Consider the following 27,160-nt stretch of genomic DNA (forward strand, 5'->3'; position numbering starts at 1 on the left):
TCGGGTGGAGGGTTGTTGGGGCAACCTCATAATACGTGGTCTTGTCCTGCCTGTGCTAGGTCACAGTTGATACACTTCTGTAGCTTTTTATCTTTCACTATTGCGGCCAGCATCCTCGGACTGAGTATACAATGAGTCGGAGCCCTTCGCAGTTTAGTCGCTTGGGCCTGGGTTAATGCTTCATCTGGAGGTGGATAAAGCCTTCTTTGTTCTCGGTGCCAGCTGAGCCGCTCTCCATAGCTGAACGCCATGTGATTCAGATTTAGTTCGTGGGACCGCACCACTGCCCGGTTTATGTTCCCTCGGGCTGCCTGGTGAGCGGCCTCATTTCCCGGGTTCCCACAATCGCCTGGAACCCAAAGGAGCTTGATTTCTTCTTGAGGTCGTGCTAATTTTTTTAGTGCCGTTCTATTTGTATACCCTGCAGCATATGCTTTGATAGCCGATATCGAATCAGATAAAATAAATTTCGTGCCCTCAATGGTAGTTACAATAGCAATCACTCAAAAAAGCACTGGATAAGAAACCAGCAGCGTATGTGGACGCCAGTCGCGCCGGCGGGACGAATTATGTTATTGCGGCAGTTGATGGCTATATGGACGCACATTGTGGACAGAAACCATTCAGGCCAGCTCCACAACCGAGGCAGAAAAAAACGGCGATCGCTATTGATCAAGCAAGCAGCAAACGCTAGATAATGTGCTGCCATCTGTGAGGCATTGTTAGACTCTTTATGGCCTCCGAGATGGCGAGCGCGCGGCGTGTATCTTGAAGGCCAAGCGACTTTACTCTTGCTTTAGGAAAAAAGCCAGTATGTACCATCCGCGCCCGCGCACGTGTGTGTGTGTGTGTGTGTGTGTGTGTGTGTGTGTGTGTGTGCGTGTGCGTGTGCGTGTGCGTGTGCGTGTGTGTGTGTGTGTGTGTGTGTGTGTGTGTGTGTGTGTGTGTGTGTGTGTGTGTGTGTGTGTGTGTGTGTGTGTGTGTGTGTGTGTGCATAAGTGCCATCTGGGAGACATTGTGAAAAACATGTCTCGACTGCATCAGAGTGCCGTTCTATAGCACAACAGCACCATAACACTGGCATAGATTTGGCTTTTCATTCTCATGGCACTATTAAAGAAGTGAAGTACTGCAGTTGCCGTTTCACCGATCATTAGGCGATGCTTGTTGCGGTTAGCCGGAAGAGGTCTCCAGAAGAACAAGTCGAACAATTGTCATATTACTAACGCAAGGCGGACGACAGAGTGTGTCCATTTGCGAATACAAGTGTCACTCCTACGCGCAGTTCCCCACCGCGGTGGTCTAGAAGCTATGATACTCAGCTGCTGACTCGCAGGTCGCGGGAAGGAATCCCGGCTGCGGTGGCTGTATTTCCGATGGAGGCGGAATGTTGCAGGACAGTGTGCTCAGATTTGGGTGCACGTTAAAAAACCCCAGTTGGTCGAGATGTCCGGAGCCCTCCACTACGGCGTCTCTGATAATCATATGGTGGTTTTGGGACGTTAAACCCCACATAATCAAAATACTACGCGTTGTTCATAATACAGGAAGATATGACTATATCACTGTACAATATTTTTATGAAGTTGTTATAAAAGTGCTGTTAAATAGACCGAAAACATGTACTATTACTATAAATACGTCGCGCTTGCGCAAGTGTGTGTGTGTGTGTGTGTGTGTGTGTGTGTGTGTGTGTGTGTGTGTGTGTGTGTGTGTGTGTGTGTGTGTGTGTGTGTGTGTGTGTGTGTGTGTGTGTGTGTGTGTGTGTGTGTGTGTGTGTGTGCCAAAACATATAATTAAGTATGCACTTAGCGGGGTTGAAGGGCGCATTAAGGGCCAGATTTCGCTATCGCGTTCTACTCTTAAAGGCGGAGCTTAAGGGTCCCCCAGTTTTCGTGAGTCATTTGTGCGTGAGAAACGCGGGGCGCGTTTTGATCTGCTTTCCATTCTGAGCGTGACTTTTTAATTTCTTATTATCGCGTTCATTGCTTCGCCTTTGAGGCAAAGCTGTAACTTTTTGTGTGTGTGTGTGTGCGTACGAAATCATAGCCTTAATAACGCCAACATAAATGACAACCCAGGAAATAAAGCGGATAGAAAATATGGTTAGCGTTTATTTAATTGAGATATATAAATTAGGAACAAATTGTAAATGCCCAAGTAAAGATGATTGCGACACTCAATGCTAGTTCTTTTTTGACCCGCTTTAGTTTCTCGAATCTAGTAACTTTTAAATAATTATTACGAAAAGAGAAAGAGAGCATATGTTCAGGCTTTTTATTTATCAATGTGCTGCAAATTGATTGAAGACAAACAGTACGCAATAACTATACATATGACAATAAACTCGGCGAAGCCTATTTTGTTTTGAAATTATCTGCTGCTCTGCAATTTCAATTATTCCCGTTTTTCTATATACAGTGGTAAAGACATATTTTGCGTGATTTATTAGGGAGAACTCGCACTCGCTAAGCTAAAGCCTTGTGAACTGAAATATTACTCCATATATACCAAATGTGGCATATGTGGAGCTTGCGAAAAGGCCGCGAGCGTGCCATGAGCGTAGTGTTTAGGCATGTGTTTCATCACATGCATATCATGATTATCATGTTAGGAAGTGTCATCTACATTCGTCGTCCATTCACGTCACGTAATGCAATATTTGGTACATGTGGAGCTAGCGAAAAGGCCGCGAGCGCGCTATGAGCGTAGCATGTAGTCATGTTTTACATAACACGCATGTCATGGTTATCATATTTGAACATATTTACCTTCGTCATCTATTCACGTCCCGTAATGCCAAACTTGGTAAGTGCGAAGCTAGCGAAACGGCCGCGAGCGCATCATGAGCGTCGTATGTAGACATGTGTTCTTACATAACACGCATTTCACGGTTGTCATCTTTGCATCAGTCATATACCATCGTCTTTCATTCACGTCCCGTAATACCAATTTGGGAATATGTGTAGCTAGTGAAACGACTGCGAACGCACCATGAGCGTGGCGCGTAGTAACTCATGAGTCATGACTTCCATGGCACGCATGTCACGATTTTCACTGGTATGGTATGACAGGACTGCATGGCTAACATAAGTGACAGCCTCGAACGCGAGGACGTTCACCTCAGACGCTCAGGAAAGGCATTCAGAGAAGTGGACAGACGAGCCGGTGAACTTGTTCGCTGTTGGCTCGTGCACAACTGCAACGTCACAAATAAATTTCAATGTCTGCATTGTTTCGGGGCCTTTTAACAATTGAAGTTAAACGGTATGTCATTATTTGAATGCTATAAGGCACACAGCATAACCCTCAGTATTTGTTTCACTGAAGAAAACGTCCAACTTCGGCGACTTTGACCGTATCTATCTATCTATCTATCTATCTATCTATCTATCTATCTATCTATCTATCTATCTATCTATCTATCTATCTATTTATCTATCTATCTATCTATCTATCTATCTATCTATCTATCCGCCTGCCTGCCTGCCTGCCTGCCTGCCTGCCTGCCTGCCTGCCCGCCTGCCCACCTGCCCGCCTGCCCGCCTGCCCGCCTGCCTGCCTGCCTGCTTACGTATAGGCGCTATCGTGATGACTTCCTTAACTATACCAGAACCAAAATTAGTACAGGAGGGTAAAATGGTTTGACGAGTATGACGCTCTGGTCAAGATATGAATAATGGCACAATCCCGTAATGTGCATCATTAAACACTTTCAGCAAGACAGTCGCACATACCTGTGGGCGGGTATATTGTGCAGGTGATTAACACACCTAGTTCACACTGGAGAATCCACTTTCTACAGTGAGCGGAATTCTCCTGTCACCTAACCACAGTGTCGTTCACACTGGACGTGTCCCTTGCGCCGAATATATCATCTAGCACGGGGCGAACGCTGGATGGATGCACTGGCACTCGGTTGTTGTCGCGGCTGGCTAACGCCATTACGCTATTCGACCATGTAGACTTCTATTATTATCATATGCAGGAAGCTAGAAGAACCAGTACTGCTTACTTTGCTGGCAAGCCGCAGTCTTGCAATGTGCGAAAAACAGAAGTTAATGACATCTTCCCAAAGGGAATTCTGATGCGATGAGAAGCAGCCGCGTTGCGCGCAGATTCGATCGGTGTTTTTGAACTAGCGCCTCATCGGTGTCGTTACTCTTTCACTGCAACCGCTTGGGTCTGGCTTCCCTGGCTCACGCCTCGTCGGTGTTGTAGGCGCGACGTCGCCATTCGCGAACGCGATCGGCTCTGCTAACGCTTTAACGCCGGTGACGGGCGGGTTAGACCAAATCGCTTCGGTGCATGTTTCGGTGGGCGAAGGAGCTTCGCTTTACGGCGTCCTCTCCATCACAGATAAACGAGCCAAAATAGTGTTCACTTGCTGTGCGTTCGAACGTTGCGAGTGGTGGGGAGGGCGAAGCGAGGGAGAGTGAACACGCGTCGCACGCACGGCCGGCAGAGCAGAGAGTGACGTCACTGCGCACTGTGAGGGGAGGCGTGAACTACTTGGCACTGCCCCAGCACCTGCGACGAGGGGAGCGCGGCACGGTGCCTTGGCACGGAGACACAGACGGACAGGGTTACACAGGCTAGTCAAAGAGCCACTTCGCATCTAAAACCATCGACGCCAGCGGCCTTGGTGGATTCCTCTTGCACCGAAAGAACGCGACATGTTCGATCACGCCTAATGCTATACGTCCTCCATGGAAACAGGACATGAAGTAAGGTAATACACCGAGTGGGTTACTCCCGTTGTGTACGCACGACATTCAGTTGCGTGCACTGCGACATGACCAGTAAGTCAGGCTTGGTCGCAGTTTAAGAAAAAAAACTTCTTAACCATAGGTTAGTTCGATTCACCTGCACCAATCGGAACCGGTTGACGACTGTACGCATAAAGTAGAAATCGTGCAGCACAAGTCCAGCGGTGCAGGCACAGTGCGACATCCGAAACGAATGATAATGTGCCGACAAAGTGAAGACCTCACTTCTGTTTGGTTAATTTACACCATTCAACGAACCCAAATTGATGAAAAACCGCAAACGCGGACAGTTCTGAGGCGCAAACAGCTTGGCAAAAGAAACCTCGTTAGTAGAAGCGGGTACGACACCTACCCTATGCGCCGCCTCGTGAACCAAAAATCGTGAACCACTGCAGCACCTCTTCAGCGCCTATCGAAACGAATGGCAGGGTTGAGAGGTCGTCAATGCTGCATTGCTGAAACGATTGGCTATGTGCCTCGTAACTGGTTCATGTGTTGCAGGCAAATTGAACGGACCTTATAGCCTTCTTTTTGGTTCGCGGCGAACGCTTCGGTGGCAGACGCCGCAAAAATCACTCCGAGAGCAATCGGCGCTGAGAGGACCCCTTCGGCGAAGCTCGTGGCCGCCGAATCGGATTTGGTGCCCTTTCGGCGGCTAGAATGGTCTGTGTGAACGAACCATTAGTGTCTACCCGGAACGGCGAGAACACACATTGGTAATTTTAACGCATGGACGTTAAGAAAAAGCTGACATCTGCAGCGTTGACCCGATGGGTGCAAAGAATAAATGTCAGGGTCCCAGCAGAAATCGAACACCAGCATACTGCGTGGCAATCAAGTATTCTACCACAGAGTAACGCCAATTCTCGGAACTACTTTTCAAACAGATTGATTGAGTGTTTGATATTTGGGATTTAACTCGCCAAAACCACCAGACTTTTTGAATAGTCCCTAATGACAATGAAAAGTCAGTTGTCGTTGCAGTACGGGCTATTAGACTTCATAAAAATTAGATATGTACTTATATGACACAGTCGCTTCGTTAGTTTCACGTTAATTGTACTTAGGTGTCATCCGGTGAAGTTTATTTAAGTAGCACTGTACAGGGCTACCATTCTCGCGTGCACCTGCGCTTCATATCAGCTGATCGCTTCTGGTGTTGCCTGTATGAGTCATCATGGCGCAAGTGCTAATAATTATCGACGACTTTTAGTTCTGCTGGCCGTTTCGATAATGATATCGGTACCAAAATTGGTATGAAATGTCATGACGGTAGGAGGAGCACAAGTAATTAGTCATAACATGATAATCATGTCATATATGTCATGAAAGGCATAATTTACATGTTAAGGTTTTGGTGCTCTTGCAATGGTTTCGTTCACAGGACATATTGCAAAACTTCTTGCAAAAATAGGCAAAACTTTTTAATGCGAAGCATTAAAAAATGTTGCCTATTTTTTAGAATACCTATTTTGCCTATTTTGCAGATTATGGTTTTTATGCTTGTTTGGTCGTTTTCTTCAGTGAAACAAATACTGATGGTTATGTTTTGTGCCTCATAGCATTCAAAGAATGACATACCGTTTAACTTCAATTGTTAAAAGGCCCCTAAACAATGCAGACATCGAAATTTAGTTGTGACGTTGCAGTTGTGCACGAGCCCACAGCGAACAAGTTCACCGGCTCGTCTGTCCACTTCTCCTGATTGCCGTTCCTGAGCGTCCGTGATGAAAACGCAAGGAGCGCACGCATGTGCTCCCAGAGCAGCACGTGAGCTGGAGCATCTGTGGGCTGTTTAGTGGTCTGGCTTTTTGTTTTTTGCCCACGCTTTTTTGTGCCCACCGAGACGATATGACTGTGAAGTAGAGGTATACAGCTTCCTAGCACAACAACCGAACTTCCTTGCTGTAGCTATTTGCGTATATATATAGTAAACAAATGTTTTGAGTCTGGATAGAAGACCACGGTACACAGCAACCGTGCTGCGATATTGGTCGCTGATGCGTTTTTCGGTGCGTGTTTCTTCCAATTTGTAATGATATACCCATAAAATGCAAGCTTTACTTAAAGTATGCAAACGTTCTTTCACAAGAACGCGAGAAAAATTTCTCTGTCCCATGACTCATTATAACATTTGTTGTGAAGGCGTGTGGCACCACCTGATGAGTCTCTTTGAAGGGGTCCAGATATCGTGCTCCTTGAGTGCCACCACGGATGGTAGTATACGAGGGATATTTGGTCAACTACCAGCTGGTAATAAGTCCATGTGCTACGTGACGCCAAACACGCAAATAAAGAGTGTTCGACACTCGCCGCAATGGTTACTGGTGGCGTTGATTAACGCTTTCACGTTTAATGCTCACATATTCCCTATGAAGTTGACGGGGGATGACCGCCATGGTAGCTCAGTTGTTAGAGCATAAGACGAGTAATTAAAAGGTCGCAGGTTCAGTCCCTGCCCACGGCAAGTTATCTTTTTGTTGATTTTTATTTCTTCCCATTTACATTTACAAATACTTCTAAAAACATATCCTATACTTTTCTTGGCAGGATTACCTGTTACATCTCGTTATTATTGTGTCGATCTCTTCAACACCAAGCCGAATATGGAGCTGAATGCGTTGGTTCCTCACCTTGCCTCGGGCAACGTGTCTTCGGATGCATTTCACCGTTCTATTGACAGCCATCTCGCTCCGGCTCAATGAGAGCAGCTTCTTACCTTGTTGCACGAATTCAGGCGTTCGTTTGACTTTCCCAAAGTGGTGCTAGGAAGAACGAACACCGTTGTTCACAGAGTTGCCATGGGTAAGAGTACTTCTTTGCGCCAGCGCCCCTATTGTGTGTCGCCGGTGGAGCGTCGCGTAATTACAGAACAAGTAGACGAAATGCTACATCGTGGAGTCATCAAGCCTTCTGATAGTCGTTTGTCTTCCCCAGTTGTACTTGTCAAAAAAACAATGGTTCCATCTGGTTCTGCGTAGAGTACAGGCGCCTAAACAACTAAACGAGGAAAGATGTTTACCCTCTTCCCCACATAGACGACGCTCTCAATTGTCTCCAATGTGCAGAATATTTTTCCTCGCTTGACCTCCGCTCAGGTTATTGGCAGGTAGGTCCCAATGGCTGAGCCTTATCGTCCGAAAACAGCGTTCTTCACACCGGGTGGCCTCTATGAATTTACCGTAATGCCATTCGGACTCTGCAATGCGCCTGCCACATTCGAACGAATGATGGAATGCATTTTACGTTGTCTGAAATAGAACATATTCTTGTGCCATCTAGACGACGTTGTGGCCTTTTTACCCGATTTCACTTCGCATCTCACTCGTCTGCGTAAGATTTTACAGTGCCTTACAAACGCCAGGCTTCAGCTTAACCTGAAGAAATGTTCCTTCGGGGCTCAACAACTCACCATGCTTGGTCATGTCTTCAAAGCCGGCATCCTTCCTTGCCGAATTTCCTAAGCCGACTACAGTTAAATAACTATGAGATTTGTGTGCATGCGCTCCTATTTTCGCCGGTTTGTCCGGAACATAGCTTCCATGATCGCTCCGCTCACCAAGCTCCTTGCTGCTCCTGAGGATCTTTCGAATTGGACAGCAGCCTGTGATGAATCTTTCGCAACACTGCGCCGACTGCTTACCTCACCACCCGTACTGCGCCATTACGACCCTACTGCGCCAACCGAAGTACACACGGATGCAAGTGGCGTTGGCCTTGGTGCAGTACTCGCGCAACGCAAGCCAGGTTTTACGGAGTATGTGGTCGCCTATGCCAGCCGCGCTCTCACTAAGGCAGAAGCCAACTATTCTGTTACGGAAAAAGAGTGCCTCGCGATTGTGTGGGCGTTAAACAAGTTTCGCCCCTATTTGTACGGCCAAACTTTTGATGTGGTAACTGACCATCACGCACTCTGTTGGTTGGCTTCGCTAAAAGATCCTTCCGGCCGCCTCGGACGTTGGGCACTACGCCTCCAGGAATTCGACATACGCGTCGTCTACCGATCGGGGCGAAAGCACTCTGACGAGATGCGCTTTCACGATCACCCGTGAAATCCGATGATACAGATATATCAGCCCTGGACCTTCCCCTTTCTGCCGTCAGCGTCACAGACATGCCATCCGAACAGCGCAAGGACCCTTGGATCGCCTCGCTATAGAATATGCTTACTGACGCATCAACTTCCGGTTACCCGCGTGCTCTTCGCCGCCAAGCAACGCATTTCGCCATACGGGATGGCCTGTTATACCGTCGCAACTATCAAGTGACGGGTCGTAAATGGCTGCTAGTCATACCCAGCCATATGCGGTCTGATATCTGCAAAGATTTTCATGCTGAACCGCAACACGCACACGCCGGTGCGCTAAAGACGTATGAGCGGATCCGCCAACGTTACTACTGGCGGGGTATGTACACGTTTGTACGCAAACACATTCGCTCATGTTCCCAGTGTCAGTAGCGCAAGACATTCCCTCATTCACCCGGTCAACTGCAGCCTTTGCCATGTCCTGCACGCCCATTCGACCGTGTTGGGATTGACCTATACGGCCCGCTACCGTGCTCTGTTGGTGGCAATCGATGGGTGATTGTGGCTGCCGACCATCTGACAAGGTACGCCGAAACGGCAGTGCTACCTTCGGCTGGTGCTCGTGACGTTGCAAGCTTTCCTTTTAATCGGCTTGTTCTTCATCATGGTGCACCACGGAAACTGCTTAGTGACAGAATTCGTGTATTTTCGTCCGAAGTTCTGCAGCAGCCCCTACATTTATGCCGCACGGTACACCGCACATTAAGAGTCTACCACCCTCAGACCAACGGCCTAACGAAACGTTTCAATGGAACCCTGGGAGACATGCTCGCTATGTATATGGATTCTGACCAATTTAACTGGGACATCGTTCATCCTTTCGTGGCGTACGCTTACCATACGACGATTTAATCAATAACAGGCCTTTTTTACATTTTTTATACGGTCGTGACCCATGCAGCACACTCGACACAATTCTGCCATACAATCCTAATTCCTCCGAGTTCAGCCCAGTTTCTGAAAAGGCCGATCATGCCGAAGAGGGTCGTCAGCTTGGACGGTCTTTCAGAGCCGATAATAAAGCCCTTTAAAAGGACCGCCATGACCATAATCTTGTCCAGCACACTTTCTCCGTCGGTTCTCTCGTGTGGCTCCGACTGCTGCACTCTCCCGGACTAACTTCCCAGTTTGCACCGAAGTATATAGGCCCTTACCGCGTCATGGCGCCATGTTACGGGGGGAGGAGGCTGGATTGATGATTGGACAGTTTAAAACATTGTAGCGTTAGTATACATTCTAAATGTAGATAACTGACAACCTCATTTAAAAATAAAATGGGGGGGGGGGGGGGAGGGGGAGCTTGTTGCACAGGAAATGCGTGAGAAATTTATGTGGTATAGTGGTATCAATAGCGACTCGAACCCAACACTTATCTTGCATGTCGGCACTCGAGCCCTCGAAATTCACCGCATATTGGGCATTGAACTGTTTATCTCCGAAATATACAGAGGCTGGAAAAGCAATCGATAAAAATGCAAAAGCTAATAAAATAAGTAAGCAGAAAAAGTGAGTCAAGAATTGCTTGCGCATTAGTAGATAATTCTCAGAAATTCAGCCATGAAATAAGCACATGCATAATAGCGATAGTATTTTAACCCTGTCTCTTTTTTTTTTGACATAGAAAAAAAATGCCCATACAAAGACGTTATCGTTATGAATTTATGCGATTATTTTTATGTTGTAATTTTTATGTTTTACCTTCTCTGCGTACATAACATTTCGCAAATTTGTACTCCCTATTTTGCATTATTTCAGTCAGTTATGCGAGTCATATAAGTAAGCCCCGCGATCGGTAGCCGTTCACAAAAAAAAAAAATCTAGTATTGCTTTAACATTTGCTTTAGTATGCAGGCTTATGCAAAAGAAGGGCGTCCGCACAGCAGAAGTAGCCCAAATTTCCCATAATTAAAGCGTTTATTCTAATTAGTGTGGTGTTTTACTTATGGTAAAATAAAAGAATTTGAAGCAGCTTCGATGGACATCCTTTCTAACGCCTCACGAGTAAAAGGAGCTTAATCTAGCTTGTTACTCACTCAGGAGTACGCCAACTCAGAAAGAATTAAATACCCTCACTCTATGCAAATGTATTAAAGGAAAGCAGCGCGTGGGCAAGGCAGCTCCCTGGAATCAGTGAGCTGTTTCTACCGTTATTAGCTGGTATTTAGCTCAGGCGAGGGTCATCCGTTTGGGAGCCGGCATTAATTACCCGTGACATTCATTCACCTTGATAGTGCCCTCATTAGAGCAGTACCGATTTGCGTCAGCTAGTATGGATCGACGGCCAAGCTTTTCCTCCTCTCTGTCGCGCTTGCTTAGACAGAGACTCATTACCGAATGCACTGCGTCGTTTCTCAGAGGTTTCTTATCCGGTTAGTTAGTGTCATAACCATGGACTGGAGTGCATGTCTACCACCTGCAGAATATCCAAGGGTAAATTATTGGGTATTTCCAGGAAGAACCTGACCACTTTAGAAGTAGCTGACTAAACTAACACCAGCCAACAGGGCAGTATTATTGATGTTCCCCGCATCAAAGGAATTGGACCAACCCCGATCAAAAGGCACTGTCGTCGACATCGCATCACCACCATTTGCCGCTAGTTCGGCATCTAAGGTTGCACACAGCTTGCCGATCTGCCCACGTCAACATCAGCACAGTCGCCTTCCCTCTTTAGATAAAACATAGCTACTGCTTATATGGAAGCATCTTATTCGAAGTAAAATCTTTCAAATATACGTGTCATACTCACATCGGATCATCAGTGGAATGAGAACGTTTCTTACATAAATAAAAAAGCACTAAGTAAACTAGGATACTTAACACGAACTTTGCGCCAAGCTCCTAAACATATGAAGCTTTAGCCTATAAAACGTTTATACGGCCAATCATCAAATAAGCATCATCAGTATGGGACCCTCACACAAAAACGAGCATTGTCGACTTACAAAGTGTTCAAAGAAAATAGATACGCTTTACTTTTATTATGTACAGCTGGCGGACATCGGTAAGCACGCTAGCGTTAAGGGCTGAACTGGAACCCCTAGAATGGCGACATCAGACGGAAATACTAGGGTACCTATACAAGATTTACCATTATAAAATAGGAATAGAAAGAATCCTTTCATTCAACCTGTAAGCACCCGAATCATACACTCTCATCACTAAAAAAAAACTGCGATACTGTGTGCCGAACGGATGTATTTCTCAACACATTTTTCCCACGAACGGTAAGGGAATGGAACGAGCTCCCGGGCGATGTCATGGAATGAGCGATCACAGCAGATTTCATTTTGACGCTCCAGGCTCATTAGACGACTCTATAAATGTGCCCGTTTACTCATTTATGTTCGCCATGTTGACTTCTACATTTCTGCCTGCATGTCTTTTTTTTTAGGGTACATAATTTAGGTATTGGCCACCTCATATGTATTCATATGCATATATTCTTTCATTCCATGTATGTATTATTAGTATTTATAATGTAATGGTTACAGTGTAGTTATGTACTGCTGTGATTATGAATATAACTGATAATTGTTTTCCTGTCTGAGAATAGTTAAGATGTAGTATGCCGTTATCGCTTTCGTTATCGCTTTGTAGGCTTTCTCTGGTTAACATTTTTGTCTTTCCTATACCTTTTCTTTCTCTCTTTCTCTCTATTGTTGGTGGCAACCTAATATTTACAAATGGGCTGAACTTTTAGTTCATGGCAACCTCAGTCAGCGTGCGTTGTTCAGCAGTAAGATAATTTTGCGTATATGTGCTGCCAATCACGTTCGTTCATTTCCGTGACGTCATATGTATTCGCAAATTCATGAAAGTGGGTTTCTATACTCTCAACATTCTCGGTCTAATCGGTCCCAGCGACTGGCATATCAACCCACCATTAACTTATACCATGCCTCATCACATCATAACACGTTTCAGGGCATAATGTGGTTCAAGCCGACAAAATTTTTAAATAGGGCATATTTTGTATTTCACTCCTTAGAATTAAACATCAATGCAAAAACTTTTTTTTGGGTACAAGGTATGTGCCACATAAATGTTGTCATGCTGCCACCGTTCAAACCACTAGGTTAAAAATAAATAAAAATTCTCCATATGTCTCATTTTGCCCAAACCTGCGGGGCAAAACGAGACGCTGTGTGCGGCAAAACAAGACAGTTTGAAAAAAAAATTCCTTCAGGTTTCACACTAGAAAGACTTCAAATTCACTCTGGTGGCTTTTACGAGGTCTCAAGAATTTCAGTTGTTGGACTCGGCGCATTAAGTCTAGACAGAACGTGTGTTTTGTTGCTCCGATGTTCCTTGCAGATCAAACATCACCCGCCTTTCTGCATGCTAATGCTGTCTTTTGTTGAACGCTTGCAGCTCATTAGATTACTCAACGATTGGAGGCTATATATGTTTTGACGTATCTTCTTCTCTTCTTTGTGCCGTTTTGATGCCGAACCGCTCAGGCGTTTTGTGACTTTAAACTTCGTTCGCCGGGTTTTGTGAGGCAATGAATTTAAACTGTGCTAGATTCAGATTTTCTCATACTTCTTTTTTTTTCAGTTAGAATCATGAAGAAACGTCGTTAAAAGCCAATCTCAAGATGTGTTTATAAATGACTTGACTCACAGATTCCACCATCTTTTTATGCGTCTCTTGAGAGCATCCATGGGAACACGGAAAAACCTCGATGCAGGCTGAATGAAGACGGTCGTGTCTTGAACGGCAATCAGTATTTTTTTCATGTCATTTTCCTCTCAGAAAGCTCTATATGATATTATCTTGTATTTTCAAATCATCAGAAACAAATAAATATAGTATATATTGAGTGTAAGCTCATGTGTAAGCCAATAAGACATTCTACAAGGCAATTTGATGCCTTTTTGTCGTGTTTTGCCTCTCTCACATGCTAGAATTGAAAAGCTTTTTTGATTTGCCCACGGGCACCAGATTAACAAAACTTTTTGTATTGTGTAACGTCTACTCTCAATTAACAAAAAAAATTATTTACCTTGCTGTACTGACGCAGGAGTAGCCTCATGCACGAATACGAAAATTTAGCCGAGCAGATTTTCACCCCTTTTTGACAGGTCATTAACACACTGACACCAGCCGCGTAATGTTCCCGCACAAACACTGAGAGTAATGATAAATTTTTACCCATAAAAAGGTAAACAAGAACCAGCACTTATTGCTGGAAAAAAGAAAAAAAAAGTACCTTTTGTATTAGCTAGAGAGGCCGGAAAAGTCAAAACGTCGCGTTTTGCCCTGTTTGTCATTTTACTTCACCCTACGCTGAATGCATTGGTCATGCAGGTAAATTAACTTTCTCAGCATTCAGTCAGAAAATATTCAAAATTATCAATAGTTCATCAGTCTCGTGGAAAAATTAACTTATTACGACAAAAAAAAACAGATAGGAGCCCAAATATGAGATAATACCAGAGCATTTGTGTTGTCAGACGTGCGGACGAGTGCCGTTTTTCTGCAATAAAATTACCTTTAATGCACTGACAGTGAAAACATTCGAGGACGTAACCAGAATTTTCAGGCCAGAGGTGGTGAAGGAAGGGGAGCTACCATTTATATACATCAGTCTGCTTGTACTTGTATGTATGTACGAATGTCAAATTGAAAAACTTCGTGTAGCCAACCTCCCCCACTCCCCTAGCTACGACAGTTATTCGAGCTCTATAGAGTACGTGTAAAAAATAATATTCATGAGAAACTACAGTATAGCTTCAAACCTTGCAGACGCCTAAATTGTAGATTCGTAAAAACGTACAGTGGGAAAAATTCGGCACATGCCCCGCATCGTCGGAATGGCTTTGATGCGAACCAGTTAGCGAGTACGCGCTGATGCGGCAGTTTTCCGAGCCATACGCTACGAGATGCGTCGTGGTGGTTGTGTAAATGTAGTTTTGTGTGTGCCGTGTGCTCAGTAAACACTTCGATTAAAATAACGCTTAAAAGGTAGCTCATGGTATCATGTAACGTCGGCATTCGCTATAGAACGCAAACATCATTTTTATTGAAAGAAAGTGTGCTCTCGGATGTGATGTGGCGTGTGTCATACGTAGCATTCGTTAGTGTATTCCAACGAGGTTAAGAAACGCTTAAATGTAGCTTGCTGAATCATAGGAGCATGTACGTAAGGTTTCGTACTTTGGTGTAAATGTGGGCACCAGCACTGAAACCACCCTTTTCTTTCCGACAACGTGACTACTTCATGAAGCTTCTTTTCAGGGAGATTTCAAAAGCTGGTGTAGCCTTGTTATATAATACGTGACAGCCACACTAAATGTCTAAAATCGATTCTTGCTCGGATCCCACTTTTTATTCTTTGCATTTCTCTGGAATTCTTAGTTTCCATCAGCACCGTCACTGCCGCATTTTGGGTTACATGGGCTCATTAGAGTTCTTGTGTTAAAATTAGCAATGTTCCTTCTCAACTTTCCTAGGCAGATATAAACTGTGAATCACCTGTGATGTATACCCGCTTAACGCCACCCGTCGTATACAGGAATGTGGCACATGTAACTGGGGGAAAAGGTTTCTGGTGCATAAGCATACTTGACAGGCCTGTCCCGCTATTCATGTGATGACTTCAGCGTCATATTCGTCATACCCTCAGGCATATGCTGTGCGCATATCTCTGCGTACGTCATAATTTTAGCTCTGAAAAATCAAGGATTATAAAATTTAATAAAGTGACGAACAATGGTGTAGTATACAATTTCGTTTTGGACCATACTAAGGAGGCGACCACGAGAACACCCTGACGTAAGCGGCTAGATTTAAAGATAGAAACGCTAAAACTGCATTTGGTTTGCATTTGAAATGCTTCGCACTTAAAATTTCAATAGTTCATAGTGCTCCTTGATAGATGGCATTTGTACAAATATTACAAAAGGTTATGACAATGTAGACAGTTTATAGCCATGTGAAAGGGGAATGAAGCCAGGTACCTTAGCAACTAAACCACCATGGCGGGGGGACGACGACTTGAGGAGGGATATTTCTAAAATAAGGGGGGGGGGGAGGGGTATATATGACTGCCTAAGAGAACCAACAAGGGTGTCGTGTATACACAACGGAGCACAAATCTCATCAGAAGACCAAGGTTGCAAAGATTTAGTGAAAATCTGTTGGGCAGTAAAACAATGATGCTATTCCCCTCCATTTGTGTTCACACTTTAATTAGATGCATAGAAATATGATAGGTAAACAATTACATTCTGATTACGTAAGGTTAGAAACAATTTAGGTCGGAGCTTGTCTTCGATCAGTAACGAGCAAATGTTACGGCAGAAGGTCGATATACTTATACACGGGAACGGATTAGTTATATGGGCAATGCAAGGATGTACGCATATCTCTGCGTACGCCATAAATTTAACTCTGAGAATCCAAGTGTTGTAATATTTATTTAAAATATGAACATTGATGTAGTATCAATGCAGCAACAGATCATACACATAGTCAAATACTAGGCAATGGCCGGATGTATGTATAAATGAAAAAAAAAAAACGATGGGCTGGCACATTGAGCAATATAATCGGGGTGAGGTGGAAAGCTGGAACAATGAAACATAGGAGCCTTTGGGGGCTGCAATATACTACAAATACTAGGAAGCGTCGGTAACAGGGAAAGTAGTAATGATAATATTCACAAATACCGTATAAGTTAAAAATCAAAGGTGATGCCGGCATCGGGCATTAAAAAAATGTCAGTGGGTTGATCTGCACTGGCCCACCTTAAAATTTCTAATGAAGCACTACGGTGACATGCGTTATGGTTTGGTTGATGGAGCAACTCAAAGAAAAGAAAGTTCGGAAAAAAACACATGAAACTTTTCTGGTGAGAAAAGGAGCAGCTAAAGCGCATGAATTTTTGTACTTCATAAGTGCGGACTCTTGCCGCGTGTATTGCGCAGAACTGCGTTTTGAAAATTTATGGGCATTTTTTGCTTCATGATTCCCCCTTCCCCCTTCATTACTGTCTTGATTCAATGCACCTGCCATTCTACACACCGATCTGTAGCAGACCAGAAAGCATATTTTCGCATCGTTCCTTCCTCCGTGCTTCACATAAAAGGCAACCCTCCCTATCTCACTCTTTTACTTTATCTCTCTCGCTACTGTCTGTAAGTGTTGCGACAACAAGAGAACCGGCACGGTGATAACAAGTACCCGGCGGCAGTTAGGCGTGATCAATATTTTCTGAAAACGACTGCTAAGATATCCCACTCTTCCTTAAATCGAGATGAATTAGCAGAATTCTTTGCCCACAGAGTTCTAAACTCTCACTACGACTCTGACATTCACTGAAAGAGCAACACATCGTGGTCCAAGGTTCTGTCGCTGATTCTCCATTAGCAACATACCATGTAAGTGAACTTTACTTGAAACAAACCCACAAATTTCACATAGATACCGTTACTGCTACCTTTGAAGTAGTATTGGCAAAGAATAAAGATTCACGTACCAAATCGTACGAAGCCCGTGTGGCACCAATAATTTCGTTCAGCCGTCTGATCTCTTCCACTGGCCCAGTTATCGCGCTGGTGCCTGTGTCGGCAATAGCCTGGCAACCACCATGGCAGAAACTGCTGTCATATCCAACTTGAACGCTGGGAAGCGAGAAAATTAACAAGCATTGTAATCATTTTACAAAACAGATGCATCGCTTTTTAATACATATAAGAGCTATAGGAAGTATCACGCAGACTCTGAGTCTGATAGTGCAGAAAAGAAGGTATTTGGCACACAACCAACGTTCTAGCACCCCGCTTACTTCGACGTTTCTGCCGTCAAGCCAAAGCCGGCCTTCGTTAGGTTAAGGCCGGTATATATATATATATATATATATATATATATATATATATATATATATATATATATATATATATGAGATATAACAGACAGTAATGCCAAGGAATGTACAGGGGAAGTTATTAGAACCAGTGGAATGTGAATAAGAAGAAAGAAGAAAGAAAAGTGGATGAAAAAATTACCAACTGTGAGAAGGAATCGAACCTACGACCTTCGAATTACGCGTTCGATGCTCTAACCACTGAGCTATCACAGCGGCCCTCCCTCCATCCACTTTTTTGGGTTTATCTGTGAATTTAGAAGTAGGAGCGACAGTCAGCGCCATCTATAAGCCAAACAACGAGTGTGAAAACACTCTTATGCGCATGTTTGGCGTCACGTAGCACGTGAACTTATTATGAGCGGGCAGCTGATTAATTGTCCCTCTTATACAACCTAAACACACCAAGTCTGCCAGTACGAGACCCTCGTTCAATGAAATAAGGGAAAGAAGTGTATACCTAAGGGCTCGTTTTTCCGTGTTTTAACACAATATTAATGAGATATAACAGACAGTAATGCCAAGGAATGTACAGGGGAAGTTATTAGAACCTAAAGTTTTTCATCCACTTTTCTTTCTTCTTTCTTCTTATTCACATTCCACTGGTTCTAATAACTTCCCCTGTACATTCCTTGGCATTACTGTCTGTTATATCTCATTAATATTGTGTTAAAACACGGAAAAACGAGCCCTTAGGTTTACACTTCTTTCCCCTTATATATATATATATATATATATATATATAGGGAAAAGCACTGGATTGTTAAGGGCTCGTTTTTCCGTGTTTTGACACTATATTAATGAGGTCTAACAGACAATAATGCCAAGGAAAGTATAGGGGAGGCTATTAGACCAAATTGTAATGTAAATGTGAAGAAAGAAAAGTGGGTGAAAAGATGACTTGCCGTGGGCAAGAACCGAACCTGTGACCTTTGTACAACGCGTTCGAGCATCTAACGCGTTATTCGATGGTCGCAGGTTAGGTGTGTGTGTGTGTGTGTGTGTGTGTGTGTGTGTGTGTGTGTGTGTGTGTGTGTGTGTGTGTGTGTGTGTGTGTGTGTGTGTGTGTGTGTGTGTGTGTGTGCGTGCGTGTGCGTGTGCGTGTGCGTGCGTGTGTGTGTGTGTGTGTGCGTGCGTGCGTGCGTGCGTGTGTGTGTGTGTGTGTGTGTGTGTGTGTGTGTGTGTGTGTGTGTGTGTGTGTGTGTGTGTGTGTGTGTGTGTGTGTGTGTGTGTGTGTGTGTGTGTGTGTGTGTGTGTGTGTGTGTGTGTGTGTGTGTGTGTAAGGAGAGGTACTTTTTTGTGGAGTGTGTTAAGCAATGTTGAAAGGATGTCAGGAATAGATCAAAATTTTAATTTCAAAATGGAACCTCGAGTTTTACAAAATTGCCTATCGGTATTGAGGGCATGTTTATAATGTTTTTAAATCCATCAAATAGCACGCTTCAGCGCACAGTTATACAGTTATGCTACATGTTATATATGTCATGAAACATCACACTATTTCGTTGATTATATCCTTGCAAACTAACACAAACAGCGCAATATCGTTTCACAGATTGCAGCATAATTTACTGCGATGGTCCACTATAGATACTTCTATATACCCCTTCTTTAGTGACTTTAGGCCACTTTTGCAATGAACACCAGTAACTAAATGAAGAATTTCGCTTCCATTAGGGCACCTATGTTCGTCCCTTTAATGAAACAAGCTATCTTCATGCTCAATGAGCATTTACCTGATATCAAGTTTTCCAAGTTTCACATATTGCCAGTCTTATGAAGAGTATTGCTGAAGGAAGCCTAACGATTACGCTTAGTAATGTATTCAAGTGCAATTATAGTTACAAACGAATGAACACACGAGTGCAGGCTATCGTGTGCGATCTAAAGTGGTAACGTATCATCAGAATAATTTATCTTCACACAAAGTCAACTTCTGTAGTTAAGCAGCCATTTTTGTCCATACATACCTTATGCAACAAACCTTTTTTATAAGTGCCACGAACCTCCTAAATAGTGACTGGCCCATTCGATTCTTCGCAGCAAGTAAATTTCCGCCAGGAAACTGCATTCTTTTGGTGTGCCTGATGCCGCTATAGTATATGTATATTTTTATTTATATATTTTTATTTATGTATTTGTTTATTTATTTATTTACAACATACGGCAGGCCACATGTGCCCACGCAGGTGGAGCGGAAATCACAAATTAAAACAAATAAATTGAAAAGGTTCAAAAATAAACACTTAGATGCATGCATTTCACTTTCAACGTCATACATTGTAATGTAAAGAGGTTTATCAATTCAACTGAATCAATGATAATGACAGTGCATTTCATTTGATAATTGTGCGAGGGGGAAAAACTTGAAGGTGTTAGTTTCTTGATATGTACCTAAAGATTCAGAGAGATTATATCGGGTTCGCCTTGTTGCTAACGGTCGTATATAGATATGAAGCAGGTTGAAATGAGAGTTTTTTGTTTTAAAAGAGAAAAAATTATAGCCTGAGTAATTTTCATCGTACTTTCAAATTTTGTAGACCATGAGTTTCCAAGACAGTTGTTGGCGATTCGGTGCTACAAAATTTAGAAAAAATTCTAACAGCAATGCTCTAAACCAATTCAAGGGCGTAAATATTGTAGCTCGTGTGAGGATCCGAGAGAGAGAAAGCATAAACATTCTAACTTAGGCCTGATTACTGCTTTGTATGCATAAAGTTTGGTTTCTGGGGGCGCCTGTTTCATATACAGATCTCACAAAATTATTTTACGATATCAGGCAAGGACCGTGTTCTTCGCTGTCTATTACTACCGTCAAAATCAGTCCTCGACATGTGCGGTACCATGCTGCGCCCATTACACTTCTAGATTAATTTATACTTGACCTAGACTGAGTCATCTATATCGAGCTTTTATTGTTTTTTATCTCCTTTATCTATTGTGATCAAAAATTACTCGATCCTGTGCATTTCGTCAACGGTCGCTTTGTGCATGAGAGGTGGGAAAAACATGGCGTGTAACACTGGCTGGAATAGAGATTTATGAAAGGAGAGAGATGAGGAGATATGTTCCTGTTCATAGCAGAGAAAAGAAGCGTATTGTAGTAGTGAACATATATCTCTAACGCAGTCATAGGAGCACCGGTTATTTGCAAATTTGCAAATACAAATATAATGCTTGCGGCCATATATAAAATCGGTGTCCGTACGTGGTTCAGAAATACAGCTACTTTCTCATCGAGAAAGACAGTGGCCATAGCTATGTGTTTACTACAATTTTTGCAGATGTCGCGAATAACAAACAAGTTAGCACAGCCTTGCATAATTTGATCAGCAAATAATGCAGATGTGCGTGTGTATAAAGGTAACCCCGAATAGCAATCTTACTCATGTTGAAATAGTTCAGACGACCGGGCTTCGGGTAAAGCGAGCGAACAATGCGCTTACTGGGTTTTCTTTAAATTCTAAGTTGTATAAGTTGTATAAGGGAAAAAAAGGGAACCAAGTATACTTTCAAGTGTCTCGGGCTTCCGCATATCAAAGCAGATAAAAAATAGTCGTAGAAGCGCTTAATAACCGGAGTGTCATTCTTGAACTTTGCAGTTTTTGCAAATGAGCTCTTGGACAGCTTGTCTTGAGCCCTTCCTCATCAATCTTCAAGAGGGCACCAGCAAAACGCCGAGGGAGCAATCAGTCATGCTCACAAAAGGCTTCCATTTGTTACCTTCATGATTTATCAGACAGCCTCAAGAAGACTGCTGAAACATAGAGTGACGGGCGATTTTTATCTCCCGCGCGGAATCACTTTATTTTTTTATGTTAGTGTGAGGAGGTGGACGTGGAAACCGCAAGTAGTTTTTACTGTGGTGATAATGTGAGCAGCTATTCACAGAGTGTTAAGAAAAATATTGTTGATTACATTCTGTTAACATGCGGGAAAATCTTACCTTTTGTGACAAAGCGTTATGTTTATCAGTGACAGATTTCAGAAGCATGGCAATTTATTCAGAGACGTCAGTTAGAAATGTGATCGATCGAAGCATCTGTGGCTATTCGTTAACGTCTGATGAACTTTGGTACTCCTGGTACTACGTACCGGGAGCAGCATGTGCGAGAAATACGAGAAACATACATCGTTCTCAAGAGGGAAGCACCGTGCGTCAGTGCTCCCCTTGTCGATCTTTTCTACAAGCAGATTAGGTTTCTTGACTGCTAGTTTTGAAGAAAGGCTCCATGCCCGCAAGTTTGTCCTATGTAAGTTCGTTTTCTCATTTTGTTTTACAGAATTCTTCTAAATCTTTACAAATATTTTCTTGTGGTTGTTTTTTCATTTGTTCTAGCCTGAGGCACTTTAGGACTTTAAACTCTATAAACCAGCTAATCGACTTCTTCAATTTATTATTTTTTTTTTGCACTCTTTTGTTGAGTTCTCGGTTTGTATATAGTTTTTATAATTGTTCAGTCATAATTCGTATGAAGTATGACCAGCAGCGTGGTTATTTTTCACCTGTCTTCTCCATCAGCTGGCCAAAGTTTGGGTGTTTTGTGTATACTGCTTTATACATCATGTAATAAAGACATAAGAGAAATGAAATTATGGGTGCTTGTTTAGATAACATTACGAAAGCTACACATATTAGTGCCAAGGGAAAGAAGCCTAGGGGGCGTTATTTTTACCACGCTATGTATGAAACTGAAATACTGCTTTAGTAATGAAACATGCATTATTGTTCTAGTGGGACCTATCAAGCAATATGTTGCACAGTTTATATTCAGTTATAATTTGAACTGTGTCCTTCTGTCTACGCAATCGCTGGGGATTTATATTGCCAATAAAAGAAGCGCTCTTTGTGTTATGAAGCTGGTCACCGTTAAGCACGCCGCTTGCATCTTTATGCTAAGAAATACTATAACATATGAGTCTGCCCAGAGCTCCCTGCAACGGAAACTTCACTGCTCTAGCCATTCACATAAAACGAGCGTATCAATGTTATCAAGTACAGCTACATTTTTTCAGCAATACGCCTTGCAATCTCAATCGACCAGCAGATTGAACTTCTACTGCAACGACCATTGTGTCACTACTAATGAGACTGCCCAACATTTTCTTTGAACTAACTTTTCCAAACCCTGCACTGTAGCCTGTGAAATTCAATCAAGCGTTTTAAGCACCATTACCACCATTATCCACCAAGCTTATTTCTTCAAAGCGAAAATATTGACGAGACAAAGAGCTGTTGCTTTAAGACTGATGTTTAGACTGATGACATTAGTAACTGTCCGTTTCAGAGTGCTCCTGGTGCACCAAAAAAAGGTCACGTATGATACAATATCTATCTAAACTACATTGTGGGAATGGGGGCTTTCTAAAGGCAGTAGGAATTCATCTCTGCTTTTGGAGCACACTGGCGCTCGTGATGCTGCTTATATAGTTAAAACGTTGCACAATTTTCGTGGCATGGCAGAATATCAATGAAAGAGGCAAGCTGAATCACTCTAAAATGAAAATCAGCATGAATGACTGATGCAAAATGGGCCATTCTGACCTACCCATCCATGTCAAACTGCCAGTATCCCTTCACATTGACGGGCACGTAGCTGATGTTCCCCTCGTAGTGGTCGTTGTCTATGGCACCGAAGAGAATTTCGCCGCCATCATTACTGCTCGCGTTCCTCTTGATGTAAACTGAAAAAAGGGGTTGTGCCACGACACCTTGCTCCATCATGTTGTCGAACAGTGGCAGGCCGGGCATCATCGCAATGTTCGGGTAGCCTAGGCCCAGCACGCCATCGAACTTGGAGGAAATGAACAGGTCACCGATCATTGTCCAGGCTTCGCCGAAGTACTGGTCCCGCACTCGGTACTCTCCCAGTGCCACTACGTCACGGCTGATTTTTCCCACGACACTGCCACTGCCGTAGCTGATGAGGAATGGACGGCCGTGTTCCGTGTACGTCGCCGAGTCGAAGCAGTCATAGCGGCCGTGGGTCCCTGCACCAAGAGCACAAATCTACCGTTTTCGCTCACTGCGTCGAGTCTTAAACGTTGCATAGTAATGAGACAACTAAAACGAGAGAACGTTAATTTAAATTGATAATGCAGAGAGTGGAGCAGTTAAGTATTCACATAGCGCAATTCCTACCATGTAAACCCTTTGAATTAAAGCTTCTTCTAAGGCATCGTATGTAGGGCTCAAGAGAAAGTCGCTCACGAGAAATAACAACACGTGTTTCCACTAAAAACTGCAAATTGTTTGCTTTTACTAAGTTTCATTAAAGAAGAAATACTCATGTCACTTTCGCCTTGTGTGAATATTAAATCGTATGACGAAGCATGCCAGTAATTATTTTTGCATAAATTTACGCTATTGTCGACAGCTTATTTCTGCATCACCATCATCAGCTTCGTATCTATATCCACAATACCGATTTAGGTATCTCCCATTACCTCCAGTTACAACTACCTTGCTCAAGCTGATTTCTTTATATGTCTGCACAGCTCCAACTTTCATCGCATTCGCTCAGAGAAGTGGTCCCGAAAAGCGGACATTAAGCTGACTGCAGCACGAGCTCCGGTGCTTGCAAGAAATGCTGTGACAAATTTTGTCTCTGAACAGACGGCTTACCAATAATTTGTTTGAATATCGAAGTCTGCAAAAAAAATGTGGCTCCTTTTTCTGGCTTGTCGCGATAACCATCAACAAAAATAGGTGGAGGACTTGGACCAGTTTGCTGAGCTACTTAAAATAGTGGGGCTGTATTCCCAAAACTCACTAACGAGCAAATTTCGCGTAAGAGAAACTTTGTTGCGGAAGTCAATTCACAAAGCGAAAAAAAAACGTAGTAAGAGGCCATTGTTGCCACATTGGCCGCTGCAATAAAGCGCGCTGCGACGGCTCACGTACATGTCCGCGATGAAGATGCAGTTGTTGTGTTTGCTTATGTTACCGAAAAGATGCTCGTAAGTGGATTCACAAAGCAAGGTTTTGGGTGAAAACAGCGTGGCTACAAAAAACAATCTTAAGAGTGGTGTGGACCACTCTTACGAACATTGTTGCTGCTAACAACCTGCAGCGACGGCAGGATACCTGAGTGTTGTGGCTGGTTTTGAGTTATTTCACTGTCATGTATGGCTTCTTGATGACTGCTGGTGCGTTTTTTTTTATTTCGGCGCCTCGAGTTTCATTTGTTGTAACGTACGCAATGGACAGTACTGAAAACCACCGTCGTCCAATGAGTTTGGAGTTGCAGTTCTTAAACAATTCTATTGGGCGTCAATAGCGTGAAATTGTGTATGAAAAAACTTGCGTTTGTATGAAAACCAATGTGTTACGTGAATGGTCCGTGAATTCGAATGTGGCACGGTATATGGTCCACTTTACTTGTTATGTTGTGTTGTGTCCCACATCATCCAATTAGGAGTACAACTCATGATGTTTGCCACACTGGTGCAAATTACTACCTAAAGTGTTAATACGAGGACATCACCTGCACGCCATTGGAAATAAAAGTGAGCGGAACTTTTCACTTAACCGTTCAAACCTCTTTCTGTGGTTGCACTCTCGTGTACTTCGATTGGCTCTAACTGTCCTGTGGGCACGATGTCTCAAATACAGTTGTCGATGTACTTTGGGACGATTTTCGAACGGGCACGTACTTTGCAAACCAAAGCGTATTAGGAGAGTGCGTGATTACGCATGAAACTCGAAATAAATCAATCTTTTCCGCATTCCCTGTTTGAAAAGCAATGTGAGCCGCGTTAATAGACAGTTACGGTTTACCGTTAGCGTGATGGCGGAGGTTAACAGAATTTCGTTACCGTGCAGCAAATGTTTGTTGCGGACAGCGTCTTATAGTTTAGTGGTATTGTGTTTACGTGGTTTACGTGCCACAGCCAGGATGGTGGCACCACCTATCGTAGGGTTGATAAGTCAAAGAACTGTGAAAAAAAAAGAAAACGAAAATGCTTGCCTGTGTCACCATGCGAAGCATTGTTACAAGTTTATTTCAGTAATAATAAAAGCTATTAAATATGAACCACGCACCAAACGCGAAAACATTTCTGTTGCCAATATCTTTACATCGATCTTCTAGATAGGCCTAGAGACGTTCGAAATAGTAAGCTATCTCGAAAATTACGCTAACTTATCCGTAATACTCGGTCGTCGAAGCTAACTGAAGGCAAGGGAAGTCATTTTAAACGGTCGTTTGCTGCGATCAAAGTGAATCTTTCAAGAATTACGCTAAAATCACTTCGAAGCGTGCATCCGAAAGCGTCGCCATGTTTACGTACACCACGTTAACACGGTAACGTTATATCTGAAAAATAACACGCGTATGTTAAGCGACACGTGTAACGTACGTATCAGCGCATGCGCACTTCGATCCCGCTATCAAGGTAAGCGAGCTACACCACTTAGCCCGGTATACTATAACTGTTTATTATGTCAAGTAGTCGGGATGAAATGGCTTCAATAATTTTAAATCACATAGGAAATGTGCGACCCCTCGCAATTCTCAAGAGACTCTTGGCTGAATTTGTCCCTTTGACAGTTAACAGCCGTTTATCTAAGGGTGAAAATATCTAATAAAGGTGGAGCGAGCCACTGATAAGTATTTTGCGCGAGGCAGCGATCACTTGACCTGGGAATAATTGCCTCACGTAGATGAAACTACCGCCGATGCTCTCATTGAAGTAGACGAAAAACGCCGTCAGACGACAACTTGGTTGACAGGTGCAGCTTGTGATTAGTTGTAGAGCACACATCAGGTCACTTAATGACGTTCCCAAAACACGTCTTTCATCTGGCACGCCTATCGCGTTCGTCATATCTTTCCCCTCGCACATAAGAGCAATTTTTGTCGCGCTGCGAAAAAAAGTCACAGCCTTGACGCAAAGGTGAATAAATGAACACGATAGCAACAAATTGGAAGGTCACACGCACATTGGCAAGCAAATCGAAACGTGCCCCGCGTTTCTCACAGGTACAGATGAATGCGAATACTCACAAGTACAGATGAATGCGAATAAGCGTCTCAGTTGTTACTCCGCTGTGTCTGAAAAGCGCACCCTTTTCGTGAACAGAGACTGTGCAACGATTGCAGTGACCTTTGTGCACCCGGCAATGACAACATAATTGTTCCAGTGAAAGCCCAACGCCACCCAACACGTACGATCCTCCCTACTGTGAAATAAGGGCGCGCGAGCGAGTGTCCACTCCCCACCTCTCCGCGGGCCAAAGTACGAGTGGAAGATGAGAGCGCGCGCTCATTGCCCCATCTTGCTGATAATGCTGAAAACGCGATAGGTCCCACACCCCCTCCTGAGATTCCATAAACAGCGGTAAGTGGTAGATAAAAATAGCTTGCTGTTTGAATGCTGAACGAGGTGCTCCTCGGAGGTTTAGTGGTTAATACCCCTGTCACACGGGCA

At 43.5% G+C, this 27,160-nt stretch overlaps 1 protein-coding gene across 1 annotated transcript in view; it reads right to left on the bottom strand.

Annotated features, from left to right (window-relative positions):
* LOC119177016 (lysosomal aspartic protease) overlaps positions 1-27,160 on the bottom strand; it is a 64,084-nt gene that overhangs the window by 3,613 nt on the left and 33,311 nt on the right. Inside the window, exons 4-5 of the mRNA XM_037428364.2 lie at positions 23,278-23,719; positions 17,342-17,486 (exon numbers count right to left, since the gene is read on the bottom strand). Coding sequence (XP_037284261.2) covers positions 17,342-17,486; positions 23,278-23,719 — 587 coding nt within the window. The remainder of the gene's footprint in view (positions 1-17,341; positions 17,487-23,277; positions 23,720-27,160) is intronic.

Source organism: Rhipicephalus microplus, chromosome X (genome assembly GCF_043290135.1).
Source record: "Rhipicephalus microplus isolate Deutch F79 chromosome X, USDA_Rmic, whole genome shotgun sequence".
Classification (NCBI taxonomy): domain Eukaryota; kingdom Metazoa; phylum Arthropoda; class Arachnida; order Ixodida; family Ixodidae; genus Rhipicephalus; species Rhipicephalus microplus.